This window comes from Populus trichocarpa, chromosome 10, assembly GCF_000002775.5.
Source record: "Populus trichocarpa isolate Nisqually-1 chromosome 10, P.trichocarpa_v4.1, whole genome shotgun sequence".
Classification (NCBI taxonomy): domain Eukaryota; kingdom Viridiplantae; phylum Streptophyta; class Magnoliopsida; order Malpighiales; family Salicaceae; genus Populus; species Populus trichocarpa.
In genome coordinates, this window is record NC_037294.2 from 22,292,642 (window position 1) to 22,312,182 (window position 19,541).

Here is a 19,541-nt window from a genome sequence, read left to right on the forward strand (position 1 = left end):
CAATTACCTTTAAATCCGGGGTCCGTATAAGAAATGACAGGAGTAACCATGATTACATTTCGACCTTGTAAAAAGGGGAATCCTTCAGCAAGTTCCACTGAATCTTGGTCCATCCCATGCCCATGCATGGTTGGCACTGGCAATGGTCGCCAAAAGATATTGATCAGCCAACCAGGAACAGGTTGTGAATAGTTGCAAAAGATCCCAGTTCATAGCTCATCTGATAGCAGCAACGTATATATAGCATGTGTATTCATAGCAAAACACTAAAGTTGAAAGCCATTTCTGTTGCCTATAAAATTGAGTACCAACCAACATGATCCCTTAGAATACAGAAGTTTTTCTTGCCTTAGACAACCACCCATCACACAGCCACCTCAACACTAACTATAATGTAGGTTTTGTTAATGCGATGCAAATGTATTTTTGTAAGAATATGTTTTGTATCAATTTGATACTTTTTAATAAACACCGGTGAAATGCATTACTAAACACAAAAAAGCTCGAGTTAAGATTCCACTTGTTTTAGTGCCTGCTTTTGTGGTGTAACGCGTGTTCCCAAACAAACCCGCACCATAACTTAAATAAGAAATAACAAAACCAAACCAAACCAAACCTTGAACTTGGCAACATCTTTATGTCTTTGGGTCCCACAGGCTTCACATATCAGTGCCATTGGCTGCAATAATATCAACTCTTCAGAGTTCAGAAAGCAATTCACAGTTTCACACGCACATGCTGTCCACAAACACGCGCGCACACAGAGGTCATCTATTGAAAGTTTCAAGTTTCTTAAAACACTGCTTGGCACAATGCAATAGAGATGGTGGCAATTAAAGGACAGGTTCATGAAGAAATGCAGTTGAAAAAATGCATCAGTTTGACCTTCAACTGAAAAGAAAAGTCGATGATTATTTATGAAGAACTTAACCTGATTCAATAGAGTACAGGTATTACACTGCCATGTTGGATGGTCACCTATCGATTCCTGACCACTCATGGATGTCATGGGTGAAGTTTGGGCAGATATGCCTTCGGAACTCACGGAAGTACTTGAGCCTTCAGGACGCCCAACATTTCCTTCGATAGAAATGACACTATCTGAAGACTTGGAACCACACCACAAGTCATCGTGTAATCTCCTTTCAGCAGCCATGGCGCAGCAGCTTGTATTGGGCTGAGCGCAGCCTTAATATTGTTGTCACCACCTACACGTTTAGGACCTGATGGCAAGAGAGTATCACGTCGTGCTCTGTTCTCTGCGGCAGCCAAAGCAGATGGGCGGGGTTGACGGGAGAACCCACCCAACCGTCTCCCGGGAAGACCAAATCCTTGCCCGGTTCCAGTTATTCCTTTAGCCATCAGTTCCTCACATTCCTACAGAAACACACAGATTGTATTACACCACAACAAAAATGTCTATTCTAATATACAGTTAGCAGCAACAAGGATGAACAAAGCAGCCGGCTGTTTGATTAAGGATTCCACTTTAACAAGATGCAAGAAGAAAAGCATGTGCTTGGTGGTGAATCATCATATGGCAGAGACTTGTAATAATTGGTAACATGATTTGGAATGCAAGTAAATGGGCATAAACAAACTCCATGCGAGGGTAGCAGAAATGGAATCTCTTTAGTCATTCACAAAACTGCAATATGTCATAGCACCAAACTTTAAAAGTGGCTTGATTAAATCAATTGAAATAAAAATAAGTAACAGGAAGAAAAAGGCTAGCAAATGATCCAAAGCATCCATGACATCCAGAAAATCCAAAATATAGGAACATCAAAATTTGATTTATCTTTGTTTTTCATCATCATCTGAATGGGAGGTTTGACAAGTTTAACCTTCAACGAACAAGGTGAAAATCATGAGTTGAATATAATACATGGCATCACCCGCGCAATCACCTTTCTTATCCCCAAATTGATAATGGATGTGCCTTTACATCTAAGAACGAATTATGCACTCATATTTTTTCTACAATGTTATTTCTGGAAGTTCCTTATCCATAAGAACACCAATATCTTAGATATAGATTCCAGCTACATTGAAGAGAGAGAGAAAAAATACAAGAACTAAAGATTTTGGTACTTTTCAGCTTTCCTTCTTCATAGGAGGCGCAAGTCCACAGACAGTTACTTTGCAAGGATGTGCTCATTGTTTCCCTTTTCTTTTTTTTCCTGTTTGAATAACCTTGTCAATGGAATGGACATCCATGCTCAAGTAGAAGAGATTTTTCTTCTCCGATAATTTAGATACTTTAACCATTACAAATACAGGGCACTTATACAAATCCCAATCTAAATTATTGTCCCATACCTATAATTACATTCCACGTGATGAACAGCCATCTATTAGCGACGCATGAGTTTCTTGTCATGATCTAATTCAAGGAAAAAAAAACACTTCACTTGTGCTTTGATATGACCAATTACAGAATCGAAACCATTGCCAGTATAACAAGTTCCTAACGTTCTACTGTAATTTATCATTATCAGCGCCTATTCATCAGTATGCAATTCATCAGTATACACAGCAACAGTTGGAATTGCCAAGTACCGTGTAATCATCACACTAATAAGGAAGAATAATCAACAATTATGAAAACAAATCAATTCTACAGTTCACGGTGCAAAAGGCCAGACCTTTGTTTTGAGTTTCTCAAATCACCATTTCTTTCCCTCGTGTTAGTAATGGGTGTTCCTAAGATAACAGGCCAGTGCTTATAACAAACTCACTCCCTTTGTTGCAACTTCAGTCCTAAAAGTTCTTTATACTTGAGGAAATCATTGTCTTGCATATGGATTACAGCCACGTTTAAAAAGGCAATTTTTTAGATATTTTGCACATTTCAACTTTCTTCCTGGACAGGAGATACGAGTTAAACATCTTGGAAGGCTGATTACTAACACAGTTATGTTCATTGTTCTATTTACATAGCACTATCAACAGATTGGATATCCAACTACAGCTGAGTGTTTTTCTTCATGTTTTAGATACTGTCACAAATATTTTGCACAAGGGCACCCCACAAATGATTCAATCTAGATAACCATCTAATTACCAACAAGTAGAATTACTCGGGATGGACTGCTGTCAGTCAGTAATGCGTAAGTTTATAGTCGTAGCACACTCTAAGCCTCTAACTCAAAATTGAAAAACTTCAATAGCATTTTAACCAGACCAATTATGCAATTGAAACTACATTTTGACGTGGAACAAAATATGGAATTACTAAGGACTTTGCAATCATTGCACTACTAAACAGCTAGCAATCAGCAATTAGCGAAACATGTCAACATAATGTTGAGTGAGAATTCAATACCAAGACAAGAAAATTAATTTCCTTTCTAATTTCATCAAGAAGGTTGTAAAAATCAGAATTACGAGGGCCGTACTCATTATGAGGGCCACTCGTTATTTGTCCTCCTCAATCTCAAATTGACCTCTGCACCTCCTCCTATATTCAACCCCATAAGAGCTGGGTTTACAGGACTGCATTTTAAACACCAAAAAAAAACAGATAAAAACATCAAGTATTTAGACCAGAAAACATAAAAAGATTGAATTTTTACTAAACTGACCAGAATTCAGACAGGACTTTGACTTTCCATTTGCGTTTTTTCATGATGGGTTGTACTTGTTTTGCTACCTTTTCGAGAACTTTCTTTGCATCTTCTTCTTCAACCTTTTTCGGGTTTGATTTCCCATACTTTGTTGAGGTCATTAAGATCCATATCTCTGTGTGTGATTGTGCTTTGAAGTCTGGTTCAATAGAAAGGTAAGTGTTTTTGGTGCTAGTAGTGACGAGGGAGAGCCAATGAGAGTTGGGTTTTTGTAAAGGTTAAGTCTTGGGCTTCAAGTTAGCAACTTTTTGTCAATTATCAGCCACAGCCATTGGAGAGGGAAAGCAGTGGAAGGAGACATCTTGATTATATGTGAAATACCTAAAACAGTCCTGGTCTTAGCCTAGTTCAAAGTTCTACTTGGAGGGATAAGTTAGTAAAGCAATAAAAAGGAAAATTTTGATTATGAGTGAAGAGGACATTAGCAATTTAAATACCCAATATTAAGCATTTTAAAGTTTTAATTAATTTTTTTTTGCAAAATAAACCCCTGGTTCACTTTTATAATCTTGAGAAAATAAAAGAAAAACATTGATTTTGGTCTATGTATTTTTTATTGTTTTTAAATTTTAGCATTGTTCTTGATCACTTGATTTGATAATAGTTAAAGAAAACTCGGTTTGAATGGCAATCAACTGAAATGATGATGATCTCACATTTAATTCATTCTATGCAAAACTAGAATACTAATTTATAACTTACTCTCTTATGTTTTCATTATTGAAACTCCAACATTAAAAATATATTGTAAGAAAATTATTAGTGTTTTGTTAATATATCAATTTTGAATGAATATTTTAGACAAAGTGTATGAGAGGGTTAAAAAAACATTTTTTTTATTGTTAAAAATAAAAAATATTAATATTAGTGAATTTAAAATCACATTTATATCTAATTTCTCAGAAAAAAATTAATATTATCTATTAATTAATTTGACAGGTTAATTTAAACTCGATCTATTTATTAAAACTTAAATGATACTAAATTTAACTAATAGACAGATTGATTATTTTCTTGTTTGGTTTCTGGTAAAATGCAAGATAATAAATGGTTGGAATTGTAGAAAGTTTGATTCCTTTCGCTTATTTTTCTCGGAAACCGAACAGAGGCCTTGCTTTCTTTGTTAAGCTGTAATGTAAGCAGTGAATTTTTATTAGTATAAAGCTTCTTCTTCTGCTTATGCTTCTTGGAAAAGAAATTGTGGATTTTGTTGTGTTTATGTTTTGTTTCAATGTTTCTGTATTTCAATCCTCAATTCAAGAACAAATGGTTGGCTGCTGATACAATGCTAGAAAATTGGTTGGAATTTTAGCATTAATTGCAATGATACATTGATTATCTGTGTTTAATCTATCACATTATGCGTAATTAATGATCAGAATTTTCTATTTCTGTCATTGATTTTTTTTCTGTTAGCAGAGTAATTGACTTGATTTATGTCAGTTAAAACCTTGAAATGGAGGTCTAATACTGCCTTTTGGTGCTTGTTGAATGTCTTCACAGACCCAAATTATTTCAAGTTTGTGTTAAATGCCACTGAATTTCCATCAGAGGACCACTATAATTAAATTGTTGTTGGAGAAGGCACCACTGGTTGCCCATTGGCAGCAACAGTGTCACAGTCGTATAGAGTTCTTTTACTTGAACGTGGTGGCGTTCCTTTAGGAAAATCCAATTTGATGAGACAAAATGGCTTCTTGTCAACACTAAATGATGTGGATACCTTCGATTCACCTGCCCAAGCCTTCACATAAGCGGATGGTGTCCCTAATGCAAGATTCTTGGTGGCAGCAGTGCCATAAATGCTGGATTTTATAGCCGAGCTGGCCAAGCCTTCTTTCGGGAATCAGGCGTGGATCGGGACCTCAATGTTGTGAATCAGTCCTATGAATGGGTTGAGAAGGCAATTGTGTATAGGCCAGACCTTAGGAACTGGCAATCCGCCGTTAGAGATGGACTTTGGAGGCTGGGATTGAACCATATACCGGTTTCAATCTAGAGCATGTGGTTGGCACAAAGATTGGCGGCTCAACCTTTGACAGTTCGGGGAGGAGACACAGCGCTGCTGATCTTCTTAACTATGCAAATGCAGTCAATATTCAAGTTGCTGTTTATGCAAGTGTGGAAAGAATCCTGCTGGCATCCACTTCTCAATATCCAAGGTCTCGAGTGTCAGCTATTGGAGTGGTTTATCGTGATAAGAGAGGATGATATCACCATGCGATGGTGCGTGAAAAAGGTGAAATGATGCTATCTGCTGGTGCCATTGGGAGTCCACAGTTACTTCTTTTAAGTGGCATTGGCCCAAGGTCTGATGCGGGACAGCAAACAAAAGAATTAAAGCCGGGAAAAGAAAGAAGTTTTAGAAGAAGAAGAAAGCCCAAAAAAAAGAAGAGAGGAGAGTAAGGAGATGCAAAATCTGCAATTTTCATTAATCATCAATAATGTCCATGTCTCAAGATGATAGAACATATAAATAGTAAATCTTAGAACATCCCACTGGGCTCGGCCCATCAAATTAAACTGTTTAACATAAATAATAAAATAACAATGAGCAGGCCCAAATGGGCTACATAAATAAAATTACAATGAAATAGGCCCAAATGGGCTTAGTCCCCCAACCAAAGCGTGACGGGCTGGGCCATCCTACGTCGCCTCTGTCCATATACTCGTGTAGTTTGTGGTGTGGGTCTGGTGTCCCCACCAAGGTCTTACCTTTCTTCTATGGGGATTCCAGTGGCTTACCATCTTCCATATGTGGGCCAATACCTCTATGATAATCCTCGCAATGGGATCTCAATTGTGACTCCAACGCCACTGGAGCATTCACTGATTCAGGTGGTTGGTATTTCTGAGGTGGGAGCTTATCTTGAAGCAGCTTCAACAGTTATCCCCTTTGCATCCCCTGCCCAAGGTGTTTTTATTAGGACACCTTCATCACCTTTAATTATATCTCACAGTGGCCACCCTTATGGAGGAAATTGTTGGGCTGCTCTCAATCGGGTCACTAAGGCTGGTTTCCACAGATGTTAGAGCACCATATGGCATTACCATGGGGGATGTGTTGCGGGAAAGGTGGTTGATCGTGATTACCATCTAATTGGTGTTGGTGCACTTCGAGTTGTTGATGGCTCGACATTGACCGTGTCGCCAGGGACCAATCCCCAGGCCACTCTAATGAAGCTTGGGAGGTAATTGTTTGCTTTTATCACTGTCCTCAGTAGTTACCTTCGGGTGTTAGTGTAAGAAACTCTTTATTTTGGTTTATTCTGACATATATCTTGGGCTAAAGATAATCAGGGAGAGACGATGACATTTTATTGATTCATTTTCCTGAGCTGAGAGAACTTTAGCATGCTGAGCAGCCAGTTTCTGTCTCTGTGATCTACCGGGTTTTCTTTTTAGCTATGAAATCCCTGTAGATACAATGGATATTATTACTAAACCAGCCATCGCACGGTGTGAGGGAGGTTCTTGTACTTTTCATGTAAACCATAGTGTAATAGGATTATCTGTTTGTAGCTGGTCTAGTTCTTGACTGAATTCTTCAATAAAAGAAATGTTGATTGGCAACTGAGCTGTGGAAATTAACATGAGCAATGAACTAGTCCTTAAAGATATCTGCGTGTCAGGTTTGGAAAACACAATCTCTTCAAACCGAGACAGCAAAAGCCTCCCAGACAACGATCTTTTACTGTGTAATATCCATCAAGGAGAATATTGCAAGTAGTGATGTTCTTATATTAAATTTATTTTAAAATTATCTCACAAACAAAATTATTTTTATGTTTTCACTTTCGTCCCTTCAACCAAATATATTTTTATTTTTCTATATACAGTTTTTCTATTCTGAAATACTAGATCAAAAACATGTTTTTAAGCTCAAATTGAAAATCGAATGGAGGGCAAAAAACGTTTTTTTGGGGTGTCCAACATTGATTTATTTTCATCTTTCCAACTAAATATATATATATATATATTTTTTATATCCATATGCATCTAAGAGATATGTGGTAGGTGCTACAATACAACATCTTTTTAAGCTCAAATTAAAAACGAATGGAATACAAAAACTGATTTTTAAAAAAAAAGAAAAAAAGAAAAAAACGTTTTTTTGTAGTGTCCAACATTGATTTATAATTAAGAGTTAAATTCATAAAAAAACCTCAAACCCAAAATAAAGTAGAATGTAAGTAATTTACAAACAAGGTTAATAGAAAAGAATTAGGTTAATGGCTCTATGATTTAAAGATAGGGTTTCATATTATCGCTTCAAATTCTTGAGTAACATTTTCTCTTTTTCATTATTAAATTAGGTTCAAGACTTTGAAGATATAAAAGAATCAAGACTAATTCTAATTCTGATGCTTTTTTTTTTTTCTCTCCTGAAAAGTATAAGCCATGGATGAACATGAAATCATGAGGGAGGGAGGACCCCATGAGAGGTACAAAGGGCAAGTGATGGAACAAGAGTGGGTGAGGAGGAGCATCCAGACCACATGCCTCAAGCTATGGCTTGAGTGATTATGAATTAAGATGACCCCGGATCTAACAAGCCGCGACTTGTTGACCCGAACTTATAATTTAAAATAGTTATATGGTATATATCAATCAATCATATTCTTAATAAACATGAGAAATTAAATAAAATTATTTTTTTGGGATAGAGGGAATATATATATATATATATATATATATATATATATATATATATATAATTAAATCCCTCATGCAGGTGGGACCGCAATGATTATCACTCGCTAGACCAATCAATTTCTTATGCCTCGAAATTAAATTCCTTCACTCGTCATTATCTTGGAATGGAAATCTATTGCGTTTCACTTGGTGAAGCAATTAATTATTGTGATAAATATTTAATAAAAAGGGGAGGGATGGATGGATCTACCTCGAAGGTGGATGGATAATGGTGTGATTCTCTGTTTCTCTATCATTCATTCATTCATTCATTCATAACAAGGTTAAAATCATAACACATTTTGAGGTTTATCCAGGTGTTAAAATCATGACATAGTTTAATTTAATTTTTTAAATATTTTTTATCTTAAAAAGCATATATTAAAATTAAAAAAATATATTATTTTAATATATTTTTAATGGAAAATACTTTTACAAAATCAATTTATTCCGGAAGTTTATTTAGGTGTTGAAATAGATTTTGTCCCATAATTTGCTATCTTGGGAGAAAAGATTTTAAGGAAAAGAAAATCATAATCATCTATTTACCTTCTTAATTAATTAAGTTGAGAATTTAAGAGTTGTCGGCTTCCTATATCTTAATAATGATTCATACCTCCTCCTCTCCTCAACATCAAGGGTACGTACAATGACTTGAAATCAATCCATTTAGAAGCTTTTCCCTTTAAATAAATTAAAATGTAATATTAATGGAAGAGGTGGATGGTTATTTACACTAATTACAACAAAACTAACCCCTAATTGGGATTCAAAATCTCTATTAAAAGAAGTGAAAAACTTCTCAGCAATAGCACACAACCCCTCTCAAACACAAAAATCCCCACCACCATTATGGCTTCTTCCACCACCAAACCAATCTTCACTCCTCCATCCACCACATTAACCTCCTCCTCCTCCTCCTCTTCACAACCACCAACAAGATCTTCTCTTCTTTCCTTCCTCCGTAACACCGCCTCCACACCAATCTCCCTAAAGCTCTCTCATTCCCACCCTTCTTTCCGTTCTTTGTCCATCAGGAATGCAACAAAAACAATAGAATCAGCCGAAACATCACCAGTGTCCAAGGTTGGAGGGAAAGACACGATCAACTCTCAAGAAACAAAACCAACAATCCTGGTCTCCGAGAAACTTGGAGAAGCTGGTCTTGAACTCTTACGTAACTTCGGTGATGTAGATTGTTCTTATGATCTCTCACAAGAAGATCTTTGCAAGAAGATCGCATCATGTGATGCACTGATTGTTAGAAGTGGTACTAAGGTCACTCGACAGGTTTTTGAGGCTGCAAAAGGGAAGTTGAAGGTTGTAGGAAGGGCTGGTGTTGGCATTGACAACGTAGATCTACAAGCTGCCACAGAATTTGGTTGCTTGGTGGTCAATGCACCAACTGCTAACACTGTTGCCGCTGCTGAACATGGGATCGCCTTGCTTGCTTCCATGGCTAGAAATGTTGCGCAGGCTGACGCCTCCATGAAAGCTGGTACGGTACATATCATTCTTTTTCCCAATTTTTGTTGTGGAAAATTAATTATATTCACTATGTTATTTCAGAATTATAGCCTTAAATATCATAGAACAGTAATTTGTTTTTAGAGAATTAAACCTTTTTTGATTCTGGCATATTAATTTCATTATTTCAAAAAGTGAGTGAGATTAATGCTGTCGATCGCCAAACAATTTTACTAGTCAAGTAATAAGAATACTAGCTATATAAGCGAGTGTTGCGTACTAAATATTTTACAATTCCTTAAATAAATCTAAACAAACTAGTAAATTTGAAAATAAAAAAATAATAATATATATATAAATTCTAAATAAATCAGGAAATTCAAAAGTGAAAATTAAGGAGAAATAACAAAATTAGCCCGATGAACATTTTTCAAATTTAATTTGAAGATCTTTTGAACATGGATACTTATAATAAACTAACTCTCTTAAAGAACTGGAACTAAAATCTTTAGAAAAGATAATCTCATCCCATTCATAGTTCATAAGAATTAGCTATAACAAATATACAAATGACTGATCAAATCACTTACATCATCTATTTTGTCTTTTTATATATATATATTTTTTTCAATATTTGCTCATGTGGGTTGGTTGGGTCTTGAATTTATTATGCACATGTGATTTGTTGGTTTCCAAGAGGAAAAGGAAAAATATCACTGGTAGTCCAAGTACAATCATTTATTATTATTATTATTATTTCTATGATTTAGTGATTAAGGTAAATCGAAGTTAGGTTTTTTATATAAGATTATAATGAATTGTTAATCTTGTGATTCACTGTCTGAGTGTGGAGATTCAAAATAAATCAAATTGAAGTTAATCTAATGATCACTTGATCAAAATATAATATAATTTTTTTAAGAAATTAAAATAATATCATTTTAATTGAGAAAAAAAGTAACATATCCAATTTTCATAGTAAATATTTCCATTTTACACAGTTATGAATAAATGAATTCCTTGGTATTTTTTTACACACATCAACAATATATTTTCCTTTCTATAAAAGCCTTTTCTTTTAGAAGGCTTTTAACATGCATATATATATATATATATATATATATATATATATATATATATATAGTAGGATATAAAAAAACAACTATGTTAAATGAAAATATTTATTATGGGAATTGAAGATGCTACAAGAAAATCTTAAAATGATAATGTTTTGGCGTTAACATACGATGACAATTAGGATGAGACTTATGATTAACATAAGAAGAAGTTGGCTAAAGAAATCAATGCAATTGTACGTACAGGGCAATGGCAGAGAAATAAGTATGTTGGTGTTTCTCTGGTTGGGAAGACATTGGCGGTGATGGGGTTTGGGAAAGTTGGGTCTGAAGTGGCAAGACGCGCAAAAGGTTTGGGAATGGAAGTTGTTACCCATGACCCATATGCCCCAGCTGACAGGGCCCGTGCCATTGGGGTAGAGGTGGTGTCCTTTGATCAGGCCATCTCCACCGCTGATTTCATCTCTCTTCATATGCCACTTACTCCTGCAACCAAAAAGGTATTCAATGATGACTCTTTTGCGAAGGTGAAGAAGGGAGTCCGAATCATTAATGTTGCTAGAGGTGGGGTTATCGATGAAGAAGCTTTAGTCAGGGCTCTTGATAGTGGAAAAGTTGCTCAGGTATGTCCAATGGTGGCCAATGATCCTTCCTTGTAAATTTGTCAATTTTGCTTTAAATTCTGGACATTGTTTGATGTACTTATGTACACCATTAACTCTAACAGGCAGCACTGGATGTTTTCACCGAGGAACCTCCTCCAAAAGATAGCAAATTAGTGCAACATGAGAGAGTCACTGTCACACCTCATCTCGGAGCCAGCACAAAGGAAGCACAGGTATGATAGTGTACTAGCAGTACTCAATGATGATTCTTATATATCTTGCAATCTGTAGCAGATATTGAATCTTATGATCGCATGTCATATTTTTCAGGAAGGTGTAGCTATCGAAATAGCAGAAGCTGTCGTCGGAGCCTTGAAAGGGGAACTTGCTGCGACTGCTGTGAATGCTCCTATGGTTCCTGCCGAGGTTTTGTCAGAATTAGCTCCTTATGTTGTGCTAGCTGAGAGGCTCGGTAGGCTAGCGGTGCAACTAGTGGCTGGAGGTAGTGGAATGAAGTCAGCGAAGGTGGTTTATAAATCAGCTCGAGACCCAGATGACTTGGACACGAGACTTCTCCGAGCCATGATAACGAAAGGCATCATTGAACCAATATCAGACTCATTTATCAACCTTGTCAATGCAGACTTCACCGCCAAGAAAAAAGGCCTCCGCATTAGCGAGGAACGTGTGGTTGTTGACGCATCCCCTGAGCTCCCAGTTTTCTCAATCCAGGTACAACTATCCAATGTGGATTCTAAATTTGGAAGTGCTGTTTCAGGAGGAGGAGACATAAGCATTGAGGGTAAAGTGAAAAACGGTATACCTCATTTGACACAGGTAGGATCATTCAGCGTTGACGTGAGCCTGGAAGGAAATCTCATCCTGTGTAGGCAGGTTGATCAGCCTGGCATGATTGGCCAGGTTGGAAACATACTTGGTGAGCAAAATGTAAATGTGAGCTTCATGAGCGTGGGGAGAACTGCTAGGAGGAGAAATGCCATTATGGCAATTGGAGTGGATGAAGAACCCAACCTGGAATCTCTGAAAAAAATCGGTGAAGTACCCGCCATCGAAGAGTTTGTGTTCCTCAAGCTATAGAGAAATCTAATAAAAGTGCAATGTCAGTAATCCAAAGTGGTATTGGTTTCCTAAAGCAGTCGTGAATTCAGAACAAAATAAAAACTGGTTGCCATAAAAGGGCAATCACCTCTGCCTCTCCATGTTCGACCATCTATAGCAGTATGCAAGCATCTTAGCAGTGTTGTTATTTTTGCCCCTTAAGGGGAGAAGTATTTTTGAACTTGTTGACTGTTTCTGTTGTTGGTACTAGGAATTGCATATTTATTTTGTTTGTATTCTACAAACTGTGCTAATTCTAGTCAATTCTGCTTGGGGAGCTGCTTCTTTCCTTTCCTTTTCCCGTAGTTTTCAGCGCAGGAAAACTAGGTTAATATTTCCTCTGTTTGCCAAACATGCAGCAGTAAAGATGAAAATCAAGCCTCACCAACAAGCTAGGAAATAAAAGTTCTTATAATTCTCTTAGCAATGCATTGCCTGATGCCTAGTTGTTGCGGTGAGTTCGAGCTACTAAATTACTAATCTTGATCCCGTAATAAATGCTTGTAACCGACCGGAAAACAATCATCTACGCATCCAACCACAGGTTGCGTAGGTGATAAAAGCAACATCAATAAACATACTCGATAGGATCTGTAAGTCTTTAATCGTCAATGAAATAGCTATACATCCAATGTGTTTTAGTCACAAAAGAAGCATACACACTGTCACAACTCACAAGGGATGTTGATGTCGAAGATTCAAAACACAACTCCCAACAGGCTGCATAAGCATAATCAAGCACCACTCTGTATATAGATAAGATACATTTTAGAAGGAGAAAAAAAACTGTAGTGTGCTCTTTTTGCGTGTATACCCGTCTGCGTCTGCGTCTGAGAGAGATGACATGCGAATTCATCATCAGGGTTATAGTGTCCCCTTCAAGCAGGATCCTCCCTGAAGAATCAAGATACAATTTAATTCATATCATTTATGAAGAGTGATGAAGTTAATCGAGTGCGCAGTACACATTAAGGTGGTGAGAATGATTTTTTTGAATTAATTTTTAGCAATGTTTTTGTTTAATATTAAATTAGTACTAAAAAATTAATTTAAAATAAAATAAAATAATTTCTTAAAAAAATATTGCTAAAACACAAAAACAACTCGCTAGGTTTAAAAATTTCAATAACAATATTTTTTTAGTTTAACGTGGAAGTCGGGGTCAGCTTACGCGCACCTCGATTAATCTCACGGATCCTGAAGTTAACAACCATATAAGCCTCCAGTGACCATCATATGAGCAATTACAAGGTTCAAACTAGAAACTACAGAAAAAATAAATTTTTTAATCCTAAACTCTTATCAATTAACACCACCTTCATGATTTTCTATACCAATATTTCTACAATTGACACTCAGTGGCCAAATTTGGTCTGTGAGTGTGGCAAAAACGTGGCGGGGGGTTTTAACTTTTTAAAAAAATAAGAAAAACATCTAAAAGAAAGCTGTCATAAAAGGAAATTAAAAAAAGGGCCTAAATAGGAAGGGCACAATCTACAAATAAATAAACATTCAGGGCATTTAACGAAATATAACTTTACATATATACGCGCTTTACTGAAAGAGACCGCACGTTTATTTACCTCCTCCCACCCCCCGCGTTCCTTCGCTCTCCGTCACTGGTGGCTCTAGGGTTTTTATCGAGCACCACCACCACCAACTAACATGGCGGGAACAGGAATCCACCCATACCACCAGCAATGGCCGCCAGCACAAGCTCCTCCACCACCACCACCCTCCGCCCCAGGCGCTCCTCCTCCTCCCGTCCATCACGCTCCACCTCCCGTTCTCGTCGATAACTCCAATCGCGGCCCTCCCACTCACGATGAGGTAATGCAGACCAAACTACCAATCAATTGATTTTAATCCTTGTCTTTCTTTTTCCGAGTCTCAATTGGTAAATTTTTGTGCCCTAGAAAATTAAATTGGGGAAAACAAAACTGACCTGAGCTTACGATGTCGTTTTGTTAGGTTCGAACAATATTTATAACGGGATTCCCTGACGATGTGAAGGAGAGAGAATTGCAGAATTTGCTGAGATGGTTGCCTGGTTATGAGGCTTCACAAGTTAATTATAAAGGAGAGAAAGCTATGGGTTTTGCTCTGTTTTCGTGTGCCCAGCATGCTATTGCTGCTAAAGATGCTCTCCAGGTCAATAGTCTCAAAATATTATTTGATTTCTTGATTTTTTATTGTTTCTGCTGTTTAAGTTTTTTCTTTTCTTTTTGGATTTTTAGGACATGGTTTTTGATGCGGATACTAAGTCTGTGTTGCACACAGAGATGGCTAAGAAGAATCTCTTTGTTAAAAGAGGTGAGGTTCTGATACAGCTTGAGTTGATATTTTTTGTTCTGTTTGTTTCGTGGTCACAGAATTTGAAACTTAAAAAGTTTTAAAGAAGTTTTCAATTCATGAAAAGCTTTAGTATCGTGATACTTCTGGGTCTTGGATTGGACTTAGAAAGGTATCTGTGATTTGCTACTGTAGTTTGTTTTCATAAAGTCTGAACTAAGATTAGAACGGTGATGTGTGCTTGGTTTAATTTATCAAAAAAGAGAGGGCTTGTAGCACATTGATACACTTGCAATGCAATGGGGAGCTGGGATTTGGATGAGTCCTAGCTGGAACCTCATAAATGTCCTTGGGGAATGGAATTGTGGAACTAACTTAATGAAATTTTCTTTGTAACTGCTTAAAACTGTCATTTCCATTAGGATGCTTGATTGGTGGATTTTAACCCTGGGCTTTTACTTCCAGATGGATGGATCATGGATAACTTCCTTGATCTGCAGTGTCTTCAATAGTCATGTCATGACAGTACATGCGCATATCAAAACATGCATACAGTGATGAAACCTGGGAAAAGCTTGAATTGGAGGTTTTAGTTATGCCTGTAATCAGCATCACTGTGTCCTATTTTTTTGTATTTAAATTTTTTGATTGCTGGTTGTTGGTTTGCAATCATGTTGATGAGTTGAATTTGATAATGTCTCAACATTGCTGTAGGTTTGTTATCTTTTGCTGATATTTTGTTAATCTACAGGAATAGTTGCTGATTCTAATGCTTATGATCAAAGCAAACGTTTGCGAACTGGTGGTGATTATTCCCACACTACTTATACTAGTCCATCTCCATTTCACCCTCCTCCTCCTGTTTGGGGACCACATGGGTAAGAATTTCTCTTTCTAGTGAATGTTGAGTTTGTAAATTGTGTTAGAGTGAACAAACTTTATACGGAAGCTAGTGTTGTTGTGTTTCATAAATCATGTAGATTCAGTTAGCATTATGGTGTTTCTTTTTAAAGGATGTTTTATTGTTAACATTGCATGCTCACTTTAGGTACATGACTCCAGCTCCGCCCCCATATGATCCATATGGAGGTTATCCTGTTCCTCAAGTACCAATGCCTCCGCCTGCTCCTATCCCAGCTCCTAGCAGCTATGTGCCAGTTCAGGTGATGCCCACATGTGGCATTTCTCATCTTGTGTGCTTATTTACACAAAATGGTTGATCATATTTCATTCAAGATACGTATCATTCTTAATTTCCAAATGAACACTATTCCTTAAAATACTTTACTCCATCTGATCAAACAACTTTTTCTCAGCAATCCCTTGTGTTACTAAAGGTGTAATGTATATACCTATTTCAATTCTAATTCACCAGAAACTCATGGATTTAGGGTATTCCACATTAGAAATCTCAAGTTTCCATGGTAGAATGAATAAGAAAATTGTAGTCAAATTCCTTGATTAATGATTGCATGTTTACTAAGTTGTTTGTTTTTGTTTTTTCCCTTGATAATTAATGTAGAATACAAAAGATAACCCTCCTTGCAATACTCTATTTATTGGCAATCTTGGAGAGAATATCAATGAGGATGAATTGAGGGGTCTATTCAGCGTGTAAGAGTGTCTTCTCTTGGCCAGTTTTCTGAGTTACATTTAAAGAGCCCTATTTTGTAAAGAATCATTTGGTTCGTTTTATACCTTTGTGCATGCAGGCAACCTGGTTTTAAGCAAATGAAGGTTCTGAGACAAGAAAGGCATACTGTTTGCTTTATTGAGTTTGAAGTAAGTCCCCTGCTATTCATCAATGCTGATGTTCTCTGACCTTGAATTATTATTATTATTATTTATATATTATGATGGGAATGCTTCAGTTATTTCTATAAATGCTTAAAGTTTGCTGTGAATCTTTGCAGGATTTGAACAGTGCAACAAATGTGCACCATACTTTGCAGGGTGCTGTTATTCCGAGTTCTGGATCTGTTGGAATGCGGATACAATATCCTTTTAGATTTGTTGGCTTTTATATTTTATCCACTCTGCCTTTTCTTATATTCTATCTATATATTCTCAAATTAAAACATGTATTTATGTCTCAAACATTACATTTCAAGTGATCTAAACATTTGGTTCAGCATGTCATAGATGTGGAGGCTCAAAAAGTTATCGTGATACTCTCTCATGCATTAACTTCGTGTTATATGCTAAGCCATATATAATTGTTCTGTAAAATGAAACAACAACTGAAGTCATTATGATATTGTTGTGGATTCTATGAAGGGAAGTTATTAATAATGAGTAATGGGGCTACATCTGATTATGGATTTTGCTTGTTAGTTTTCTTTGTTACTTTCATAATTCAGTAATGTACCTGTTTTTCTTGACTTCAACCTACGTATTCGAAGAACCCATTTGGGAAAAGGAAGGATGGGATCCACCATGTTGCTTCTCCTAGTGCCAATGGAGCTCCACCACCAATTACCTATCAGTAGCTTGAAGGGGATGTACTCTGATCTTTTGCTCCGAGAAATTCATGATAGGATGCATCTTGCAGCTGTTGCATGCATCCATTTCATCATCAATATCGGCATTAGCATCCCTTCTCATCGTGAATGAATGCACGTACTGCTATCATGAATACACCATTTGCTCATGTTATACTATTTTGTCCAGGACATGCATTTGTCAGCAGCATGTGTTGTTGCGTGGATAACTTAATAGTTCTGATATGTTTACCATTTGTAGCAAGTGTTGCATGACAGCTGTTTTTTGGATTTGTGTGCTTTTCATATTCTGTTCATATCTGCATCTATATTAGGTACGCTTATCTCTGTAGACATCTTGTGTACGAAGTTCCCCACACTAGGTTCAATTATATCACATTATTTGACATGACATCCAGAGGAAATTCAGTGTACATTTCATGGCACCAGTTTAACAAGACCATTCACACTATATGAATCATGTATTATTTCACATGGCATTCAAAGGAAATTAAGAGATACATTTTATTACACGAGCTCAACAAGGCAAGATCATGTATTCTTAAACATTTTCATTACACGAGTTTAACCAGGAAAATGCACACCATCAATCATGTATTCTTAACCATTACCACTAACATTTTGACTACTACCTCTGACGGTGTTTGTAAGTGAATATTCCACCCATCAGCTTGAACAAAACATACTCAATGACTTAGCATCTAGGTTATTCAAAGCATAATAATGTGAAGAGTGTAGGGAAATACATGCCCTTGTGATTTATATGCAGGATTGTACAAACTACAAAATGACAAGCTTCCAGTCATCTGAGGATGTCAAGTGCCTGCAGCTGTTTTTAATATGAGGTAATTGTACTTGTTTCGGGAAGAGTGGTGGGTAAATATCGTCTGGATGTGAAATTGACAGCTTTTGAAGAGATTGTCTTTTGGATTATTTCAACTGAAGGGAACTTGAGAGATGAAAGGTTGGAGCTTGAGAATGCAATGACAAGGAAACTCTCAGCTCACCTCAGACTGCGCGCATTCCATAATTATGCCAGTGCTTGTGTTGAATTTTTTTAGTCATCCTTGATGGATTTTTTTGGGCGATTAAATAGATTGGTATGGGGAAAATGTTGGTCTGAGAAGAGAAGAGATATATACCAAAGTACACTAGTTATTTTTTATTGGTGTTCTACTGCTTAGAGTTTTAATGGCTGCCTTGATTTCTCAGCCTTCTTTCACATTATCCTTAACTTGACCTTTTCGATGGTACTGTCACGGTTTTTTGATGTGTTAATGTAGTCCTGGTCTTCGTCTCTGTATCTGTTTCGACCATGCAGCTTGTGTGATTTCTGCGTTAGCACAAGTTTATAAAGAAAGGTTCAGTGGTGAATAGGGTAGATGATTGGCATATAGTTTGTGACAAATTGTTGAGATAGTGATCTTTGATTTACTTGTGCGTCCATTTTAGTTTAGGGAACACCATTACTGTAAACTTGATCAAATTGCTTCTTGGATCGAATGGGTGAGGGTGGTTCATCAAATTGTATCATCTCACTGTGTAAGACATAAGAGTCATTTCTTGGGATTTTCATGACGTGTAAAATCGTTGGAAGGCAGATCAAAATGCAAACCTTTCTAGTTTCAGCTTCAAGGAGAAGGGAACTCTTTTTATGAACGCAGAAAGAAATGTTTAATCTTTGAAGTGCCGATGCACCAGGCAAAAGAGTCTTGAAAACTTAGACAATTGTTACGCATCCCCCGGTTGAAGTAACTGGACTGATTCATCGCTTGCTTTTTATAGGCACCAACAGAGGAACATTTTCTAATGTGGAGGCAGAAAAATGAGAATTTTATCTTTAAAACACGTTCAATATTGCTTGTGTCAAGGTGATATGGTCGTTCGAATTTGTGAATAGTAAACAATTTATTCACCTTGAGGCAGGCACCGAGAGTTGATGGGTCGATGATCTTAGGGCAAATCAAGCATGCCTAACGTGTGGGCTCTTACAAGCTTGTTGGTGTTTGATATAAAATAAGAGGGATGTTACTTTTGCCTGAGCTGCTGGCTAAAAATGAGGCATTGGATCCATTATTTAGGGTGGGTTGGGTCTGTTTGGAGCAGCACAGAAGACGTCAACTGGATTGCTGATTGAAGCCGTTGATGCGTCTTTGG

The 19,541-nt window shown here is 36.8% G+C and overlaps 3 protein-coding genes and 1 long non-coding RNA gene across 4 annotated transcripts; 3 read left to right on the top strand and 1 right to left on the bottom strand.

Annotated features, from left to right (window-relative positions):
- Positions 1-39: 39 nt before the first annotated feature.
- Positions 40-3,884, bottom strand: LOC18102802 (uncharacterized). The gene is made up of 4 exons (XR_002984236.2): positions 3,588-3,884; positions 3,402-3,498; positions 932-1,377; positions 40-679 (listed from the first exon to the last, which is right to left on the bottom strand). It is a non-coding gene; the product is annotated as an uncharacterized LOC18102802 (long non-coding RNA).
- A 1,083-nt stretch (positions 3,885-4,967) lies between these two features.
- On the top strand, positions 4,968-7,216 carry LOC112328933 ((R)-mandelonitrile lyase-like). Its single transcript, XM_052456681.1, is given in 5 exon segments — positions 4,968-5,405; positions 5,408-5,584; positions 5,587-5,938; positions 6,338-6,572; positions 6,574-7,216. Coding segments are annotated over 5 exon segments (1,260 nt in total). The 5' UTR covers positions 4,968-5,065; the 3' UTR covers positions 6,730-7,216.
- A 1,760-nt stretch (positions 7,217-8,976) lies between these two features.
- On the top strand, positions 8,977-12,881 carry LOC7491573 (D-3-phosphoglycerate dehydrogenase 2, chloroplastic). Its single transcript, XM_002316417.4, has 4 exons — positions 8,977-9,822; positions 11,114-11,490; positions 11,595-11,705; positions 11,803-12,881. The coding sequence occupies exons 1-4, from the start codon at positions 9,177-9,179 to the stop codon at positions 12,568-12,570; spliced, it is 1,902 nt and encodes a 633-aa protein (XP_002316453.1). The 5' UTR covers positions 8,977-9,176; the 3' UTR covers positions 12,571-12,881.
- Positions 12,882-14,154: 1,273 nt separating this feature from the next.
- Positions 14,155-18,547, top strand: LOC7491572 (uncharacterized). Its single transcript, XM_024610789.2, has 9 exons — positions 14,155-14,421; positions 14,563-14,742; positions 14,829-14,904; positions 15,635-15,761; positions 15,932-16,046; positions 16,406-16,497; positions 16,596-16,665; positions 16,797-16,879; positions 17,276-18,547. The coding sequence occupies exons 1-9, from the start codon at positions 14,257-14,259 to the stop codon at positions 17,370-17,372; spliced, it is 1,005 nt and encodes a 334-aa protein (XP_024466557.1). The 5' UTR covers positions 14,155-14,256; the 3' UTR covers positions 17,373-18,547.
- Positions 18,548-19,541: the final 994 nt, after the last annotated feature.

What these genes read in the sequence shown, in the direction of transcription:
- LOC7491573 (XM_002316417.4), top strand. Translation starts at nt 9,177, where the DNA reads ATGGCTTCTTCCACCACCAAACCAATCTTCACTCCTCCATCCACCACA. An exon ending in ATAGTGGAAAAGTTGCTCAG is followed by an intron (nt 11,491 to 11,594) that starts GTATGTCCAATG and finishes TAACTCTAACAG; the next exon opens with GCAGCACTGGATGTTTTCAC. An exon ending in CCAGCACAAAGGAAGCACAG is followed by an intron (nt 11,706 to 11,802) that starts GTATGATAGTGT and finishes CATATTTTTCAG; the next exon opens with GAAGGTGTAGCTATCGAAAT.
- LOC7491572 (XM_024610789.2), top strand. Translation starts at nt 14,257, where the DNA reads ATGGCGGGAACAGGAATCCACCCATACCACCAGCAATGGCCGCCAGCA. An exon ending in GCAGCTATGTGCCAGTTCAG is followed by an intron (nt 16,047 to 16,405) that starts GTGATGCCCACA and finishes TAATTAATGTAG; the next exon opens with AATACAAAAGATAACCCTCC. An exon ending in TCTGTTGGAATGCGGATACA is followed by an intron (nt 16,880 to 17,275) that starts ATATCCTTTTAG and finishes ACTTCAACCTAC; the next exon opens with GTATTCGAAGAACCCATTTG.